At 38.1% G+C, this 17922-nt stretch overlaps 1 protein-coding gene across 2 annotated transcripts; it reads right to left on the bottom strand.

The window, feature by feature from the left end:
* Positions 1-2053: 2053 nt before the first annotated feature.
* Cep20 (centrosomal protein 20) lies at positions 2054-17396 on the bottom strand. 2 transcript variants are annotated; one of them, XM_003478185.5, is made up of 5 exons: positions 17274-17396; positions 14089-14286; positions 12275-12359; positions 7969-8105; positions 2054-3797 (listed from the first exon to the last, which is right to left on the bottom strand). In XM_003478185.5, exons 1-5 carry the CDS (start codon positions 17392-17394, stop codon positions 3721-3723), a joined length of 618 nt encoding a protein of 205 aa, XP_003478233.2. In that variant the 5' UTR covers positions 17395-17396; the 3' UTR covers positions 2054-3720. The 2 variants fall into 2 exon arrangements, with proteins under 2 accessions (XP_003478233.2, XP_005007569.2); XM_005007512.4 differs by having other exon boundaries at positions 12275-12356.
* Between the last annotated feature and the right edge of the window lie 526 nt (positions 17397-17922).

Here is a 17922-nt window from a genome sequence, read left to right as displayed (position 1 = left end):
GTCCATCTAGCCCAAGACCTGCCACTTTACAAAGACAGAAACACAATTTCTGATCACAACCACAGCTCAGCACAACTGTCTGTACAGGACCACGTCTGTTTCATTCACAATGGTCTCGAGCTTCTCCAGATCCAAGACGGCATCCCAGTTACCTGCAATGCACCTTCCTTCACCACCATTTTCCAATCCAGTCTCAGCAACTACAGATTTTCTCTGGAAGGGTCCTAAATTCTCACTAAAACTAGTTTTACAGGGTTTTTGTTTCTGTTTTTTCTTGGGGATTTCCACAAGGGAGTTGAAACCATGTCTGTCCACACAAAAATCTGCATATAGATGTTTACAGCAGCTTTAAATTTGCCAAAACTTGGAAGCAACCAGGACATCCTTTGATAGGTAATGGCTAAATAACAGTAGATTATTATTCAGGGCTAAGAAGGAATGATCTGTCAAGCCATGAAAACTTGAAAGACTCTTAAACGCACATTCTGAAGTAAGAAACGAATCCTGAAAGGCTATCTATGGGACAATTCCAGCTATACAATATTCTGCAACAGACAAACAGCAGAGCACAAAGGATTGTAGGGCAGCAAAACTATGCTGTGTAAACTATAGTGGCAAATAAATGTCACTATACATTTGTCCAGAACTATGAAATGGACAAGAGCAACACCTAATTAACTATGGACTTCACTGTAGTCAGCCACTGTTACAAATGCACCAGTACAGGATGTTGGCAGTGTAGGAGGCTGCACACATGTGCAGGGACGGGTAGATGGGAGTCCTGTACTGTCTACTTGATTTAGCTGTGTGCCTACAACTGCTCTAAAAATAAGATCTATTTTTAAGAAGGTAATTTTAGCCCAGTGTGATGGCACATGCCTGTAATCCTAATACTCAGGAGGCTGAGGCAGGATTGCCTCAAGTTCAAGGCCAGTCTTGGTTACATAAGTGAGTGTACCCCATTTTCCTTTAAAAAATTCATGAAGACCACATAATCCTTGCATAAATAGCTGTTACAAGATGGAATACCAAGTGGCTGGGAATATTGTCCTAAATGCCTTTAAAGGCATATTCTTGCAACTGTTAAACGTTCATGTACACTTGGCTTTAGATTAAGAGAACACATCAAGTTTACATAATTATATAGGCATGCAAGTCCTATACAAACATGTCCTTGGATATAATTATAAAGCTATTAATTTATTTTATGCAAACATATATACTATGCTTCAATTTGTCATCTTCAAAAGCTATCTCTGAGCCTGTTAAGAGCTTTTAGATTTCCCAGATTTTAAATCTCCACCTCTCCTGAACCCTTCTTTCATTCCAGTTCCCATACTATTTTTATGGAAATCCAAGGTTTGTTTTTTTTAAACTTCTCTAGCACTTCCAGACAATAATCTCTCCCAACTTCCTCCTCCCCTTCCAAGACTCCAGCAAGGTAGTAATACTGAGTTTGAGAATAGCTTGATGAGTCTTCCATATTTTTACATCCCTCCTTGTACATACCTGTATGAAGTCTTTTTATTGTTTTATTTTATTTTTGGTACTGGGAATGGAACTCAGGACACTGCACTTTCCAGGCAGGCACTGTGTCACTGAGCTATACCCTAGCCCCTTTTTATTGTTTTAAATGTCTCGGCCCATATACTTTTTAAAGTGATTTACACTGTTCATAAATCCCAAGTTTCTAGGACAGACTTTCTCAACTTTGAAAGAACATTGTTTTTTTTTTTTTTTGGATAATCATAAAAATCTTGTAGTGTTCTCAAAATCGGTTTTTGTTTTTCCACTTTCTTTTTAAAATGACAGATTATCATACCTTGCCCACAGGGACTGATCACAGGAGACCCCATGACAGCCAGCCTAAAGAGTCCCAAGGTGATATGGCTGTCGCAAGGTGACATGGCTGATGCCAAGTACACATATACCAAGTCCAATTCCAACAGTGAGTTTTCTGAGGACCTCAACCAAAAGGCCTGGAGAGCCATCTCCAGCCCTCTTTCTGAGTCTGAATGACAGAATAGTAACACAAACAACCTTTGCAAAAAGGTAAGTTGCTTAGTAATTTTTATTAAGTGATGCACTGGAAGTATAAAAGTTGCCTAGGCACAAACAAGTTACAGAATGATGTATACAAAAGCACTGTGGACTACAATGTGACGATTCTAGTTTTCATGATGATGGTTTTGTATCAGTATCCAACACCGTACAATCCAGCATTTTTTCTTAATCTAGTCCTACATGATTGCGATTCCTGAGGTAAACTTAGTGTCCGCTGCCAACATCCTTGGATATAAGCCAAGTCCTCGGAAAATTCAGATAGATTCCCATATACAATACAATGCAATTCATAATTGTAATCAGAAATGGGTCCTTAAAAAACTCTGCATCTATATATAAAATGTAGATGAGCTTCTCAAAAATCTTTTGACTTGTTTAAAGCAGTATCATTAATATTTTTTGGAGCTGGGAGTGTGCCTCAGTGGTGGGAACACTTTCCTAGCATGCTCAAGGCCTAAGGTTCAATCCCCAGCAGCACAGAAAGTAACAATAGCAATAATTTCCCCATTTAGATAAAAATTCTTAAATCTGAGTGGAATGATACTAACTAGCATCAAAAGTTCCCCTAACTTTCAAAGTCAGGCCAGCAGAGCAGAACTCTGCGCTTGCCACTCTTGTCAGTTTTCTGGCTGGTGCTGCTGCATTCTTAATACAATCAGCACTGTCTACTACAACAGCTGGCTCGGAGAAGTGAGTCTGTTGACTCTACATTATAAAACTTTCCTAAGAAATATCAAAGGCATTTAGAGATAGTACTGGAGAAGCTCTTAATATGTTTCAATTCTGAGAATGAAAACTGAGGTTTAATCAGCCTTTCAGAGCCGGAGAAGAGGAGCCGGCCGTTCAGAGTGCATCAGTAACTGTAACACCGAGGGAGGGCTGGGGGAATTAAACAATGCCATCTATTAAAGTTACTCTCTGGTGTTTCTCCCCAAGCCTGTCTCTTCATGTGTATTTCACATTCTTTACATAATAAACTCTTTGTTTTACTTACAGCAAAATTAAAAGAATGACTTCCCTCTCTACCTTTTAATTAAATCTTCTACTAGAAGCCAAAATGGTCTAAGGAAAGAAAAGAACATTGTTACCTAGTTTAAAAGTTCAACTTTAGGTAGTAATTCAGCTATTTCAGCCTAATTATGAAGAGTTTAATGAAAATAGCTACATTTAAAATAAGTCAAACTTTACAGGAATTAAGGTTTTTCTGGTTATAATGTTCTTTTAAATGTCTTTTTAAACCATGAATGAATTTTCCTACAAAAACACATAATTCCAGTTGAAGAAAATTTGATTAAAAAAATAAAAAAAGATTAAAAAAAGAAAATGTGATTAATGTGCCACGTCAGAGAACAAAACACATGGATAAAAATCTTTGTTAGAAGAATGTACAGAGATTATTGAAAAACTTTCATTTTTCATGAACTTAAAGATCTTTAAAATATTTCCTGAAAACAATGTATTTTCTCTCCAGTCATATCCAGTAAAGCAGATGACAGCTTTTATTCACAAATGCAGTGAAACATGGGGCCCTAAGTGCTTTGTAGAAACTCCAATTTCTACAAAATATAAATAATAGTGCACATTGCTAACATTGAGACAATAAATAAGTTATTCAATACCATAATGTTAAGATAAAAGATGCCCCTAGTGGATACGTCATCTCTTCACTGTTTGGGAAACATGAAGCTCTTCAATATTGGTGTTTGTTCCCCTCTCCTTTTCCAGGTGACCATCTGAAATGAACAGAAACCATACAGTCAAGTCAATGCGGTAGCTAGCAGATACACCTATATATATTTTAGAATATTTTATGAGTTCTGGAGGTGGCCTAAGGCAATGAAAAAACACTAATTCCTTAAACACCCTATAGAAAACCAGAAATATTTAGTACTACTCTAATTATTCAAAGTATTTGAATTGTTTTTTAAGTGAACAGAGCACAATCTGGAGTAAACTCATGTGTGCTGAGTTTCAAGCCTTTCTGATGTGTTAGGAACGGAATTCACACAAACCAACAAGGTGTTCACTCACTCTTCAGGCGGAGGGACTCAAAACTCAAGCAGAAAGCAAAACCTTCAAATCCTCTCAGTAGCACCCTCTTGTGGCAAGAAAAAAAACCCAGACTGTTTACACTTCCTACCAAAAAATGTGAAACTACCAGAAGAAATCGTGCGCAATGCTTTTAAAAGTCGAAAAAAGGGACAAAAGCTCCATAAGTGGTCAGGGGAGCTCAGAGCCTGTAACCACTCACACAGTGCTTCGGCAACAGCAAACATGGTCGCTTCCACTCAATTTTTTGTCATAGGAGTAAAAAAGGACAGAGTTGCTCTAGATTAAAGGAATCCAAAGACAATATACAAAGACAATATGAAATGCAAAGAAAAAACCACAGTCTTAAACTTATGTGGGGCCCTCAGTTTCCAAACACTTTTTTTTTCTTCTGGTTTTGGGACTCAAACTCAGGACCTTGAGCTTGCCAGGCAGGCGCAGTGCCACTGAGCTATATCCCTGGCCCAGCCTGCAAACACTTTAACAAGGGGAAAAAACTTTTTTTGTGTGACTATTTTGATAAAAGGAGACAAAGAATACAAATTTAGACAACCTATTAGGAAAGTTCAATTTTCACACCTAATTTTCTAATTCCTGAGACAGTGCCATATCCCACAAGGCTCTAAATCCTTTAGCAGCTCATCAGCTCCAGACTAAGATCATTTTCTAGGTGTAGATAACAAACAAAAATCTTTCCCCTATCAGTTTTGGCAACTTTGCTAACAAAAATTGACGATTTCCTTAGAACATGATGACTTTAGATCTTTTTTAGAAAAGTGTTAGTTTAGAACTAGTATTAAAAGCTGGTATTTATTTATTTATCTATTTTTTGTGGTACCGGAGATCAAACTCAGGTGTGTTCTACCGCTAAACTACACTCCCAGCTCCCAACTGCACAGGCTGGGCTCCAATTTATAATCCCTCTGCCTCAGCCTCCAAAACTGCTGGGATTACAGGTGTGTCCACTGCCAGAAGTCTCTTATTTTTGTACTTGATAGATGTACAATAAAATTGAGCTTATAAAGTATAAAGGTCTTCTCTATTATAAAAATCTCATTTCTTTTTTCCTCTCTTGTTCCTTTTGAATACTTAAATTTTTTACTTTTGTTATTAGTATACACTTGTAGTACATAATGTCTACATTCCTAACAGGACACTGGTACGTATACATAATACATCTTAGCTCCTTGTCTTCATCCTCTTCCCCTTCCTCCCCCTCCATCCATTTCTTTACCCCTTCCCTTTTTTGGTACATGTTTGCAATACACATTTACATTTCTTGTGTGGAGTTAGTACATGTAAAGCAAAAACAACTTTGCCCCCAAGATTACAAATGCTAACAGTAGCAGGACGACTGAATTGGCTATTATCTCCAAGGTGAATGTGCCTCTATAAAGCACTTTCATTTTTTTATCAGGCCTTTCAAAGGTTGCATGACGGAAGTATTTTCATCTTGGCGTGCTTCAGACTTATTTTCAAATAAAAGCATGCTTTATTTTACATATTTCATTTTAGTGTCATATGTTGCAACTGGGTAAGCTTATGTAGAAAGGTGCTGTGACCTGAATAATCATTTTATTACATTTCCAAGCTTCTTAGTACTGTCAAGTAAGAGTTACGCAGCTTCTGAAAGTAAGCCAGTGAGAAAGTGGAATGCTTACCCTGAAACATGATGCAAAACTTTGGCTGACAATGCTTCTCGTCATTGCACACTCTCACTGCACTATATACCAAGAAAATCTTTGATGACCAAGAAGATAATTTACAAGATCACTGTTATTATCCCACTGGTTCAGAAGTCACCCTCATCTCTTTGCTTTCCACAGAACCCAAAGCTGCTTTACTGATGGGAAGTCCTCTCTTGGACATCTCTGGCACTTCATATTATAAAGGTGTCTCTATCTCTCTGTGTCCTTCCCTCCCTTCCCATCTTTCCTCTTCCACCCCTTCCCTACCTGTGGTTTAAGGTTACAAGTAGCTAATCCGTGATTTTTATCATCTCAGAACAGAATTTGGATAAGAAACATTATTACTTCTAAGTTTCTTAATACAGTTACTAGCATAAATATTAAATGGATTGATTATAAAAAGCTTAGAAGCCAAACGTTATTTCTCAAGAGGTTATTTTTCCTTGTGGGACTAAAATCAATGTCTGGGATTGCTATGTTAATAAATATTAATGTGTCACCACTGAAAACTGAATACTGTCATGTATATTTTGGGTATAGAAACCGCTAAAGCCTTTTTGGAGGAGAATTAAATAATATGTGTTTTTAAATTTGCATTTGCTTTGAACTAGTCAGTCTACTTTGGGCACCTAAACACAACAAATACTTGTGTGTATGGACAAAAACACTATCACATTGTAATACTATCCAGGTAAAGAATTAAAACAAAACATCTGTAAAGCATGACTATAGCAATACCATGGAATGCTACACAAAGATCCACACACTGACAAGTTAAAAACACAAATTATAGGATATACAAAATAATGGTGCACTAAATAATGGTGTACTAAAATACAGAGAAATTCATTCCGAGTGATAGTCCCCAAAATGCTAACATGAGTACTTTCAAGGAAGGAAGAGAATTGTGGGCTTAGGGAGAGGTGAATAGAGAAAAGGATAAAAAGATCTATATATTAATTTTTTTGAGATTTATTCAAGTACTTGGAACAATTACTGTTTCATTTTGTATTTCACAAATGCAAGGCGCAGGGATTTATGCCTTACAAATTCTTGAAAGAGAACCTACAAGAGTTTTCCATAATCTTAGAAGGAGTCACATACAGGTAATGGCAGCTAGATGTGCTGACTGTTAATTACTATCTGCTGTGGGCCTGTAATGAGTCACTACTCTCTTAAGTCTTGGTTATCTCAACTGTAAATAGGTGGGAAAAATTTCTTTTCCAATGTTCCCTCCAGCTCAGAACACAGAAGGATAATTCCTAGTGAACTCAGAAATAATCTTCAAGAGAGAGGTTATCCTAATTTCATTTTCAGATCTTAAGAGACACCAAATATCTAATATGATCAAATATCAGTCAGATCAGCTTAGAAAATATACATTTTAGGTGGTTCCTAAACATTTATTTTAACATTCAACAGTTACAATTGTGGGGGTAGGGGTGCAGTTCAGTGGCAGAGCACTTGCCTAGCATGCATGAAGCCCTCCGTTCAATCTCCAATACCACACACACAAAAGTACATTTGTTCTGCTGATTAGATCTCTGAGCCCCGCTATAACCATCCTTGGTAGAAGACACGGCTGTCTCCCATGGTTGGAAACACTGGGCTATAATCCACTCAATCCACGTGATCAAACTTAGGTATTATGACTGATATGATCAAGAAAAACGAAATCTCATTTTAGAAGTAAGCTTTCTAAAAACAAAGTATGGGCTGTTCTCTTAAGAGTCTACTATTTGTGACTAACTACCAGCTATCATTAAAAAGTACCCTGAAAATGCAAAGAACACAAACATTCCTTTTCCATCTGTATTCAGCAATCTTGTCTTTTATTTTCAGCCTTTGGAAAAAGTGATTATTTGATTAAAAACTATATAGAATGTTAAGGATTATGACTATAAATTTATGTGAAAATTAGGTTTTTCAAAACATTTATATAGAAATTTTATCTAAGAATTTTTTTCCAGCATATCTGCTTCTTTTAAGATTTTTTTTTCCAAAGAGCACTATTTTTGGAAGTTAAGTAAAATAAGCTTACTATACTAGATATAAGCAGAATTAAACTGTGACTCAAAAGCTCAGGAAGAGGTCCTCCAAAGGTAAAAGTGTATAGCAAGCAAATATGCTTGCTAAAGCCAAATGAAGAAGCTCAGCAAACTCATACCCGCTTGCTTTCTTCCACTAGGCTGACTGCCAAGATTCAGGTTTGGAGGCTGAAGTGAAGCTTCTTTAAGGAAAGTGTTTTGGATGCCATCCTTGTTGCCATGCAAGAAGTGAGCTAAAATTCCATATAAAAGAGGTCTAAGATAGGGAGAAAGTAAAATAAAACAAACAAATTAACTTTGCATTTAAAAAAGTAGCTTAAAACATTTACTATTTATAAGTAAAATGGCCAAAATAATTCACTAGACTTTAAAAATATGTTTGATTACCTAAACTACAACCTGTTTATAGTCTTAAATTTAAAATTACCACGGACCTAGGGACACATATCTGTAATTGCAGCACTCTGGGAAACTGAGGCAGGAGGATCAAAAGTTTGAGCCCAACCTGGGCAACTTAGTAAATTAGCAAACTTGTCTCAAAAAAATTTTAAAAAGATTGGGGATATACCTCAATGAGAAGGTCCTGGATTTGATAATAAACCAACCAACCATAGAGAAAATATATTAACAGCTTAAAATTCATTTAAACTGAAATATACTTTCAATCAATTTATAGGAATTCAGCTTTTAAACTCCAAACCCAGGACAGTATTTCCAAATGCCTATCATGGTCTGATATGCAGCAGGTATTCATCCAGTAAATACTTGTTGACTAAACCATTGCCCACAGATGTGCTCATTTCCTAGAATCTAGACTGCCTGGGGTCAAATCTTGTCTTTGCCACTCGCCAGCTATGGAGCCTTAGGCAAGACTTTTAACCCCACCAACTTCATAATAAATGTTTCTTCCTCTATACATGGGAATAAGCATAGACCCTATGCCACAAGGCTTTTAGGCAGTAAGTAAGTTAATAAATGTCATACTTAGTGCTGTGCTAAATGACAGCTACATGAGAGGGATAATAGTATTTGCAAAGCTTCCTCTCTGTTTTCCTCTTGGATCACTGGCTCTGAGGGATGGCAGAAGCCTCAGGTCTTGGTCAGTCCCATGGAGAGGCACCTGTAGCAAAAATCTAAGGCCTCCTCTGCAAACACTAGAGGGCTGTGCAGAAGCAGAACCACTAGCCCCAGCAAAGCCTGCAAAACTACATCTCTCAAGGCCCTGGACTATACTTATACAGGAGCCCATCTCCCAGGTATCCCACAGACAAAACAGGTTTGTCATTTTAAGCCACCAAATTCTGTAGTAATCTGTTAGGCAGCAAAGGAAAGCAGGAAAGTAAATTTCTCTAATATGATGCCTCAACTGCTAGGAAAGCATCATTTAGGAATATAAAATACGTCTTTAAGTCAGCCTTTTTATAGTGTCAATTGTTTCAAAGTAATTGCTTAGTTTTTAAATTTTAACATACAATAAAATCTACTTAAGTTGGGCTAGGGATTTAGCTCAGTGGCATAAGCATCTGTCTGACCAGCACAAGATTGTGAGTTTGATCTGTGGTACCAAAAATAAAATAAATAAATCTATTTAAGTTTTAAAATGTTTAAGAGTTACATATTTTATACTAGAAAATATGTAATGGTATAGAGGCCTAAATTTTAAAGATATTAAGGTATATTTTTAAAAAGCTTTTTAAAAGTTGGTAATTTACAGAAAAATACATCCTACTTGGGCATGGCGGTACACACCTGTAATCCCAGCACTTGACAGGCTAACACAAGAGGATCTCTGCGAGTTCAAGGCCAGCCCAGACACACAGTGAGTTCAAGGCAAGCATGAACTACACAGTGAGACCCTGTCTCAAAAAACCAAAAAAAAAAGAAAATCACCCTCACAATACCTTTCCTGCAAGTCTGAAAAGAAAAACCTCTGAAAACTAAGGCTATTAGGTAACTTATTATGTATGAAAATCTCACATTTATATTTTTAAAAATATAAATGTGATTATGAAGTGCCACTTTAGACCTCCTAGATTGTACAGTTGATATTTGTTTCAGGTACCAATTACTTTTTAAAATCTGAAACCCAGACTTTCAAGACACATCTGGCCTTGAGTGTTTTTGACAAAACACTGTATATTCGTACCAATAAAACAAGTAGCAGGTGGATATGGCAAAGTGTGAATATAAATCACTGAAGTCTGAGAAACAAGGGATCACAGTTGTCCAAATCTGTGGAAATAAAGCTGTCATCAACTTACTTTCAATACTCCCACCTGCAGCAAATACCTCAAAGCCCCCGAGAAGCCAGTAAGCATGTGACAGGTGTTTATTCCTAACAACTGCTAAATGCAAACTGATGCCTTCTATTTGAACAAGGCAATGTTTCACTACTCATCCCAGGCTCAATTCCTACAAGTTATTTTTCCCAGTGTTCTCGACCACCGTACTTATATATTTTGCCAAAGTGAAAAATCTATGCTTTTTAAAGTGTTACCTACTTTTTAACACTTAAGTATCTAAATACAGTGATTAATTGTACCCATGAACATCTACATGAATATCACATAGGTAGGATGTATCCCTATGAGATACTATGACAGACAGAAAACATTTCAGTCCCTTCTCTTAAAGATTACTGTGTAGTGGAAGAATAAGAAGAGAGTTAATTATAAGAAAGAATGAAATACAAAAATTTGAGTCAAATCTCGAAGAAACAGAGAAACTTAACTGGAAGAGAAAACTATCATGAAAGAATTAATATCTGAGCAAGAGCTGTAAGATGAACATGCTCCCACAGAAGTTAAGAGGAAGGAGAAAGTATTCTGGGCCAGGGAACAGTGTGTGCAAAAGCGAACAAGCATGAAGCTGCAAGGTGTCTTCATGGCATGATGTGTGAAATCTGATGACAGACCGAAAGACAGAGGCCTAAAAGACTGTGCAAAGAAGTTGGGACGATGCAGTCACTATGTATTTTTAAAATAATGCAGTAACTATCTTAGAAAGACAAGTTGGTAGGACAAAACATAAGTTGAAAAAGAAAGCAGCTGGAGATAAGCTAGTCAGAAAGTTTAAGAGCACAATAATGGGCTAGGAGATAGCACAGAGGCAGAATCAGTGGGATTTTAAAAGGGATTAGGTTAGAAAGGAGAATGAACCAAAGATGTACGTGAATTCTGAGTTTAAATCCTGAGTGGCTGTAAAAGGAAACTGTGGGGGGAAGTGAGGAAATGAACATAACATAATTGGTTTCTGGCCACAGTGGTTGAATCCGCAGCAGAAATATGGGCCTACAACTTGGAAGACGGCAGATTTAAAGCAGTTACCTAGCAGGCATCATTAAAGACCTAAAACTACTTAGAAAAGGAGGTGGGGATCAGGACAAATGGAAGTGGAGGGCAGTGGGAGTTCCTACAAATTAAGGAACACTAAAGGAGTCAACAAAGAGATGGCAAGCATCATTAGGGAAACAAAAAGACAGCAAACAGTCATAAATAAATGACAAAAAGCATTCTAAGGAAGAGCCATCAACATTATAAAATGCGGCAAAAACTCAAGTAAAACTGAGTTTCTCACTTTGGATGCACACACAAACCTACTGTGAGGACTAGGGGCTTGGCACAAAGCACAGAATAAGGCAGCACAAAGACTTGTAGGCATGCAACTTAAAACATCCTGTGATAACACACACAGTTATGCCATGAAGAATGAAATACTCAACTTTTAGAAAGGATTACCTTGCTAGACAAGGTTGCTTTGAGCTATTTCCTCAGTCCACCTAGGGTGCTTTTGTCATTGTTGCTGTGTTTTTCTTTTGTGCACTATGTAGGTATCTCTGGAAAGCTCAAGAAACACTGACTTAGGAAAAGAAATAAGAAATTACCAGAAAGTGGTCACCCTTCTTTGCCAGGTACAGTTTTGGTGTAAATGGCGAGGGGAGAATTTAAGATGCAAAGAGGGCAAAAGAGGGGGTTGCAGAATGAAGGTGAAGAATAAACTCTGTGTATTTTCAGTTAAAAAAAAAAAAAAAAAAAAAAAAAAAAAAAACAGTGAGCCATAGCATGCAGGTGGGAGTTGCCAGGATGTTAGGAGCTAACTAAGTTCATCTATAAGCTGAAGTTAGGAAGCAGTGAGGAGAAACAGGAGTCAAGTATGAAAAAGAATACAACCAAACAGCAATATGTTACAAGATAAAATAATGGATCAAGAAGCCAAGAGGAGTTACCTCAAAGAGTTTAGTCCTCTAAAGCTACAGGAATTTTAGCTCCCACAGAGACCTTGTCTGACCTGTTCTAGTACAAAGCTCGACACACACATGATCTGGGTAAGTACCTGATGAATGATGATTACAATGAAACATAACCGCCACTATGCAATTATGACTCTGATTCAATATCTGAAAACCTATTTAAAAAAACTTCTTACATTGTGTTATCCTTTGATTCTTCAAAGGCATTTAGTTCACGGATGAGAAACTGTCTGTCCAGTGGATCTACAGGTTGACCAGCTTCTGGGAAGGAAAAATTCATGAGAACACTGAGTCTATTATCTAAAAAATAAATATGACTTTGATAACAACCATACTTGTCAGTTATACACATTTTTCAGGTTTTCAAAAAATGATGACAGCACATACTCAGCCAGATACAACCGTATGTGATTTTATAATTTCAAAAAACTCATTTTGATAAATGCATAGTTCAATATAGTTTAACATAAATTCACCCCTTGTTTATTTCTTGAGACAGGGTCTCATATTATTGCCCAAGTCTTCCTTGAATTCATGATCCTTCTGCCTCAGCTTCAAAGGGCAGACATATGTGACCACTCCTGGCTCATAAATTCACTTTTTAAATTCCCCAATTTTTTGTTGTAAAAATACTGTTCCTGTATCTAAACTACAATACTGGACTTTAGTTTGTTTTCTGAAAAGCAACAAATTAAAACAGCACAGTATTAATCCAGAACAGTATTAATCCATGGAGAAAGTAAATCCATTCGGTGGTGGTAATTTCAACCTGGATACTGGCTATTTTCACATGTACAAACAAAAACTTTTATGTATCAGGCTCACATCTGTAATTTCACTTCTTACTTGGAAGGCTGCAGCGGGAGAATCATGAGCTTGAAGCCAGCCTGGTCTATTCATTGAGATCCTGTCTTAAGTTCTGAGCTCAATTCCTAGTACCGGGGCGGGGGGTGGGGGGAGAAAGAAAAAAAACAAAAGAAAAGCCTTGTATGCAAACATGTATGGTGGCTAGGCACGGTGCAGTCTGCAATCCCAGTACTTGGGAGGCTGAGGCAAGAGGATCACTGTATGCTTGAGGCCAACCTGGGCTACATAGTGAGTTCAAGGCCAGCCTGAATGCCAAAGTGAGATCCTGCCTCAAAAAAACCAAACCAAAACAAAAAATATTTTGATGACTTGATTTGTAGATCTGTAATTGCCAAAATCTAGAAAGAATTCAAATGCCTATCAATTGATAGTAAAGAAACTGGCATACTCAAACTATTTTCCCATAAATAATGCTATTCATAGAAGAAAGAACAAATGTCAGTGAATCTCAAATAGATCATGCTAAGTGAAAGTCAAAAGGTGACTCACACCCCATACAATTCAATCTACCTTCTGGAAAAGGCAAAGGATAACAGAATAGCAGATCAGTAACATGCCAGAGTAGGAGACGAAGAAGCTGACCACAAAAGGTCACAGAGAATCTTTTGAAGTGACAGAAATGTTATGTATCATAACTGAAACTATGGTGTTATACAATTAGATGCCATCAACAAAATCCATACAACTGTATACTAAAAAAAGTAAATTTTATTACAGTTTTTAAAAAAGATGAATATTTAATGTGAAATGACTTGTCATTATGCTTCATTGTAAGGAAGTCTAAATCAAAGACAATCGACAATAATCGATTATTTTCAAACAGTGCTTTCTTTGAGTGTGAGTAGCATCACAGTTATCTATCATGGAAGAAAGTAGAAATACGGACACTGAACATCCTTGGATCAAAAAATCAGCAGTCTTTATGAAAGTTAAGATGAATGCTTAATAAAGCCTCATGATAACTTGTTCAAGCTACAAAAAGAATCCACATGATTTTATGTTCTAGTCACACACGCACATCACTATTTGGTAATGAAACTAGATTTCTTAGCTACATATGTACAGTGAACTGGGGGGAGGAGAAACCAGATTTTGTCTCAGGAGATCAACAATGATCACTTACCTGCTATGAGGACAGATGCTGTGTACTTATATTTGTTGAATTCCAAATATTCTCGAATTAATTCATTAATTAAAAGGTTTTCATGTGACAATGGTGGTCGAGGTTCACGATCATCATCCAGGGCATTGAATACTTCAGCTCGGATCCTTGCTTTTAAATGCCCAAGTACCCCCTTCTTTTCCAAGGTGTCCTTTAAAACTGTTAAATAGAACACATTAATGTTTCAGTTTTATAATAAATTTTGTCATTCCCAGGCATGCTCTCAAGAAAAACATGTAAAAGGTAAGTGGCACAAATGTAGTTCGAGATCTAAACACTGACAAACTGAACAATGACATCAAGAAAAAAATAAAGTGTTCAAGGCATATTGACTTATTAATATAGCTGAACAGATTATCTCATACAGCAGTGATGGTGAGCCTTTTCAAGCTTTCAGTGTTAACAAACAGCTAACTGCAGCATGCATGTCAAGGTTCGCCACCACTGCCATACAGCCTCATCACTGTCAGGGATTATAATCTGCTACATAATCTTAGTGAGGAATAAAAGAGGGAACAGCATTATAGTCAGCTTACCAGGACCTAAGCTAACCCCACATCTGTCATATTTTCAAGTGTGTTTGTCATTACAGATGGGCTGAAAGTGTCAATAACCATCTCTGCTCCAGAAAGATTAATCACTACACTCCAAAAGACAAAGTAGCATGCCATATTTTTAGCACAAAAACCAATTATATTTACAACCCTAATGGAATAAACCATTCTAAATGAAGTATTTGTATTTAATTTTTATTTAAAGATAATTACAAGTTCAGCAGAATCTTTAGGGGGTGGTCTGAGATAGGGTCTTGCTATGTGGTTCAGGCTGGCCTTGAACAGATCAAGTTGCCCAGGGTGACTCCAAACCTGAGGCTGTCTTCCTGCCTCGGGGTCATGAGTACTGTTTCACAGCTGGCAGGATTTTGACACTGTTAAGCCTTGTTAGAAACCTAACATAGGACTATATAACAGCTAACTTAAAGAGTCATGGATGTACTATATATGCTAAATATAACCTAACTTCTTGATAAGCAGGATCACCTTTATAATAATGAGATAATGGGACTCAGCTATACTTAATATAGATAATGAGATAATTCAGCTTGGAGCTGAATTGGTACCATCTACTGCAGTGGCCTGGAACACTTTTTAGTCCTTAATGGCTAAACGACAATGTCAGAGAACACATCTCATCTGCAGTGCCTGTAATATACCAAAAGCTCAATAGATTTTACCTAAGAGCACTGTAATACAGTGCTGTATACTGCCTGTGAAATTGGTTGTTTATTACTATACCATGTCCTGCCAGAGACACCAAAATCAGTGCACCACGATAATAACAATTCATGGAGAGTTTCTCCATGGAGACACGGACATCAATTTGCTTTGAAAAAATAACAAGATTCCTTTGACATATGATTAAAGGAGTGTAATCTTTACTAGACACTTCATTGCTTCTTTCCACTTATTGTTAAATCATTCCGCCAACCTTTTGCAGAGTTATTAAGTACAGGTATCAACCAATCAGACTTTGAAAGAAGCCCCTAAAAGGAAAGCAAAGCCTTGTCACACTAAGGTCATAACCGAAGCCCCATTCGTTATCTCTGGAACTCAGATGGACTGGAATTTTTCCCCATTGGCAAGGATTCTGTCCTGACTACTCTGTAGTCTACACAATAGAGCTTCACACTCAGCAGGGAAATGAGCTAGTGAAGCTGGAATTAGGAAGTCTAGCATGTAAACCACGCCTCAGCAGTCTTCTCCACCTTTCAGACATAGAACCAGGTGAGGTGGAGAATGTGAAAAGTGCTTTAAAAAGGTTAAGGTCCCCAAAATGCAAGATGATTGGTTAACTAAAAAGTTGTCTTTCAGTTTTTTGTGGGCATAAAGCAGATGGACAGCTGGGGAATGCAGGAAAAAAATATAAAGGGCCTCCTAAGTCTGTGCAGGGGATCCCTAAACCTCAGGAGTTATGTGCCTCTTGAGGTTTCATATTATTTTAACCCTTGCACTTGTCATGCATGAATATTCTCCCATAAAAACTTTTTCAGAAAGACAACCTGGCTTATTGCTGAGTATCTTTAAGCCTTCTGAAACTTTATGCAATATTGTATGTCATGTGTATTTTCCTGAGAGGGTCCAGTGATTCATATGAAGTCTGATCTTGAGGACAGAGGCAAGCCTGTTCCGTGTCTGTTCACCGTGTCTAAAATCAATGGTTACTGAATCATATTCTGAAAGACAACTGTTTTCTCACCAAATCTCTAATTATTGCTTCGATTCTAAGTGCTCTGATTTTATTCACTGGGTAGCAGTACTGTTCAGCAACTAATATCTGGATTTTCATATTCTGCCTCTCCTTAACTTAATTGCTTTGGACAAGCTACGGTACCTCCCACCTTCTCCGTTTTCCAACCTACAAAATGAGCGCTGGGCCGTTTTGTGCAACTAGCTGACAGATGGACTGTGAAGTGCCTGATAACTGTAATTCATATTACTTGCCTGGATGTTTGTTTCAAAGTTAACGTTTACAAGTATTATTAACGACTTCCGTGTAACTATTTACTTTGGGGAAATTTGTCCAAAAACAAAAAACAAAAAACCCTGCGAAGACAAGGAACTCTGCCTCTAGTTTCTCCCGCTGGACAAGCAATAACCTAATCTACTTCACAGGCGTAAGGAGCCAACAAACCAGTTCAGGATTGGGCCCAACACCAGCAATGGTTGTGGAACTGAAATCACAAGCCTGAGTTCAAGCCGGCACCAGCCAGCCTCGTTGTCGCTCCGGGGGGAACCTGCGGGGTGGTCTGTCTGTGACGCCGGGCTCTGAGAGGCTGGGGCAGGATTGGGGCCCAGACAACTCTGCGCGACCTTTTCTCAAAACTACAGATTTCCTACTGAGCTCCTGGGGCGTTGCTCAGTGGGAAAGCCCTGAGTTCAATTCCCCCAGCATCAAAACAACATAGCCACTAGTCAACTACTGTGCGAAGCTCTGTGCAGCGGCTGTGATACCTGCCAGATGCATCGCACAGGCACTGATACCGCAGAACGAGCTCTGCAACACCACCCCGGGCTCTGTGTTTTCTCCTTGGGGGCCAATGTTTTGCAGACAGAAAAATCAAAGCTTCCCACCCAGCTTCCACTCACCAGCCTTTAGCTCAGCGACAGTCGCCATTTTTAACGGCCGCTTGGGGCGCGTCTTAGCCTTGCGCACGCGCAGTCCACCTCGTTCTGCGTGATCTAGAGCCAATGGGCCCACAGATCTCATCGTGCCCCATCCCGCCTCTTTTAATTTATGCTTTCTGCAATTGGACGGATAGTGACTAGTCACGGAGAATCCACCAATAAGCAAGCGGTGTAGGCGGGACTTACTGAAGTTGGAAGGTGGGAAAGCCTAAACATAGTTCAAAACCTTTTTAGTGTGCGCGCAGGTGGAACCCTAGAGCTCAGTGGTAACCAGCTGAACCTTTCATCGTCTGCCAGCTGCCTGTCTCTGAGCTTCAGGAGTGTTCAGCCTGTGAATTTCAAACTACAGCATGCATCAATATCTTGTTAAAATAGATTGTTGAAAGTCGTAATAAAATTGATCACTGGGTGCCACCATTAGAGTTTCTGATTCAGTAAATCTGAGGTGAGGACGAAGGATTTGCGTTTCTATCCAATTCCCAGACTGGTGTTGATGCTGTTAGAGTGGAGAATCTTTGTATTTAAGTACCAGTAAGTACTATGAGCCTGCCACTGTACCAGATCCTTTATATACTTTAATTCAGTGATCTTCCAATGGTGACACCTTTTT

The sequence above is a fragment of the Cavia porcellus genome, unplaced genomic scaffold (assembly GCF_034190915.1).
Source record: "Cavia porcellus strain 051 isolate PalLab524CR breed Dunkin Hartley unplaced genomic scaffold, mCavPor4.1 scaffold_16, whole genome shotgun sequence".
NCBI classification, from domain to species: domain Eukaryota; kingdom Metazoa; phylum Chordata; class Mammalia; order Rodentia; family Caviidae; genus Cavia; species Cavia porcellus.
The sequence above is the reverse complement of the archived record's forward strand: the minus strand, read 5'-3'. Positions and strand labels throughout refer to the sequence as shown.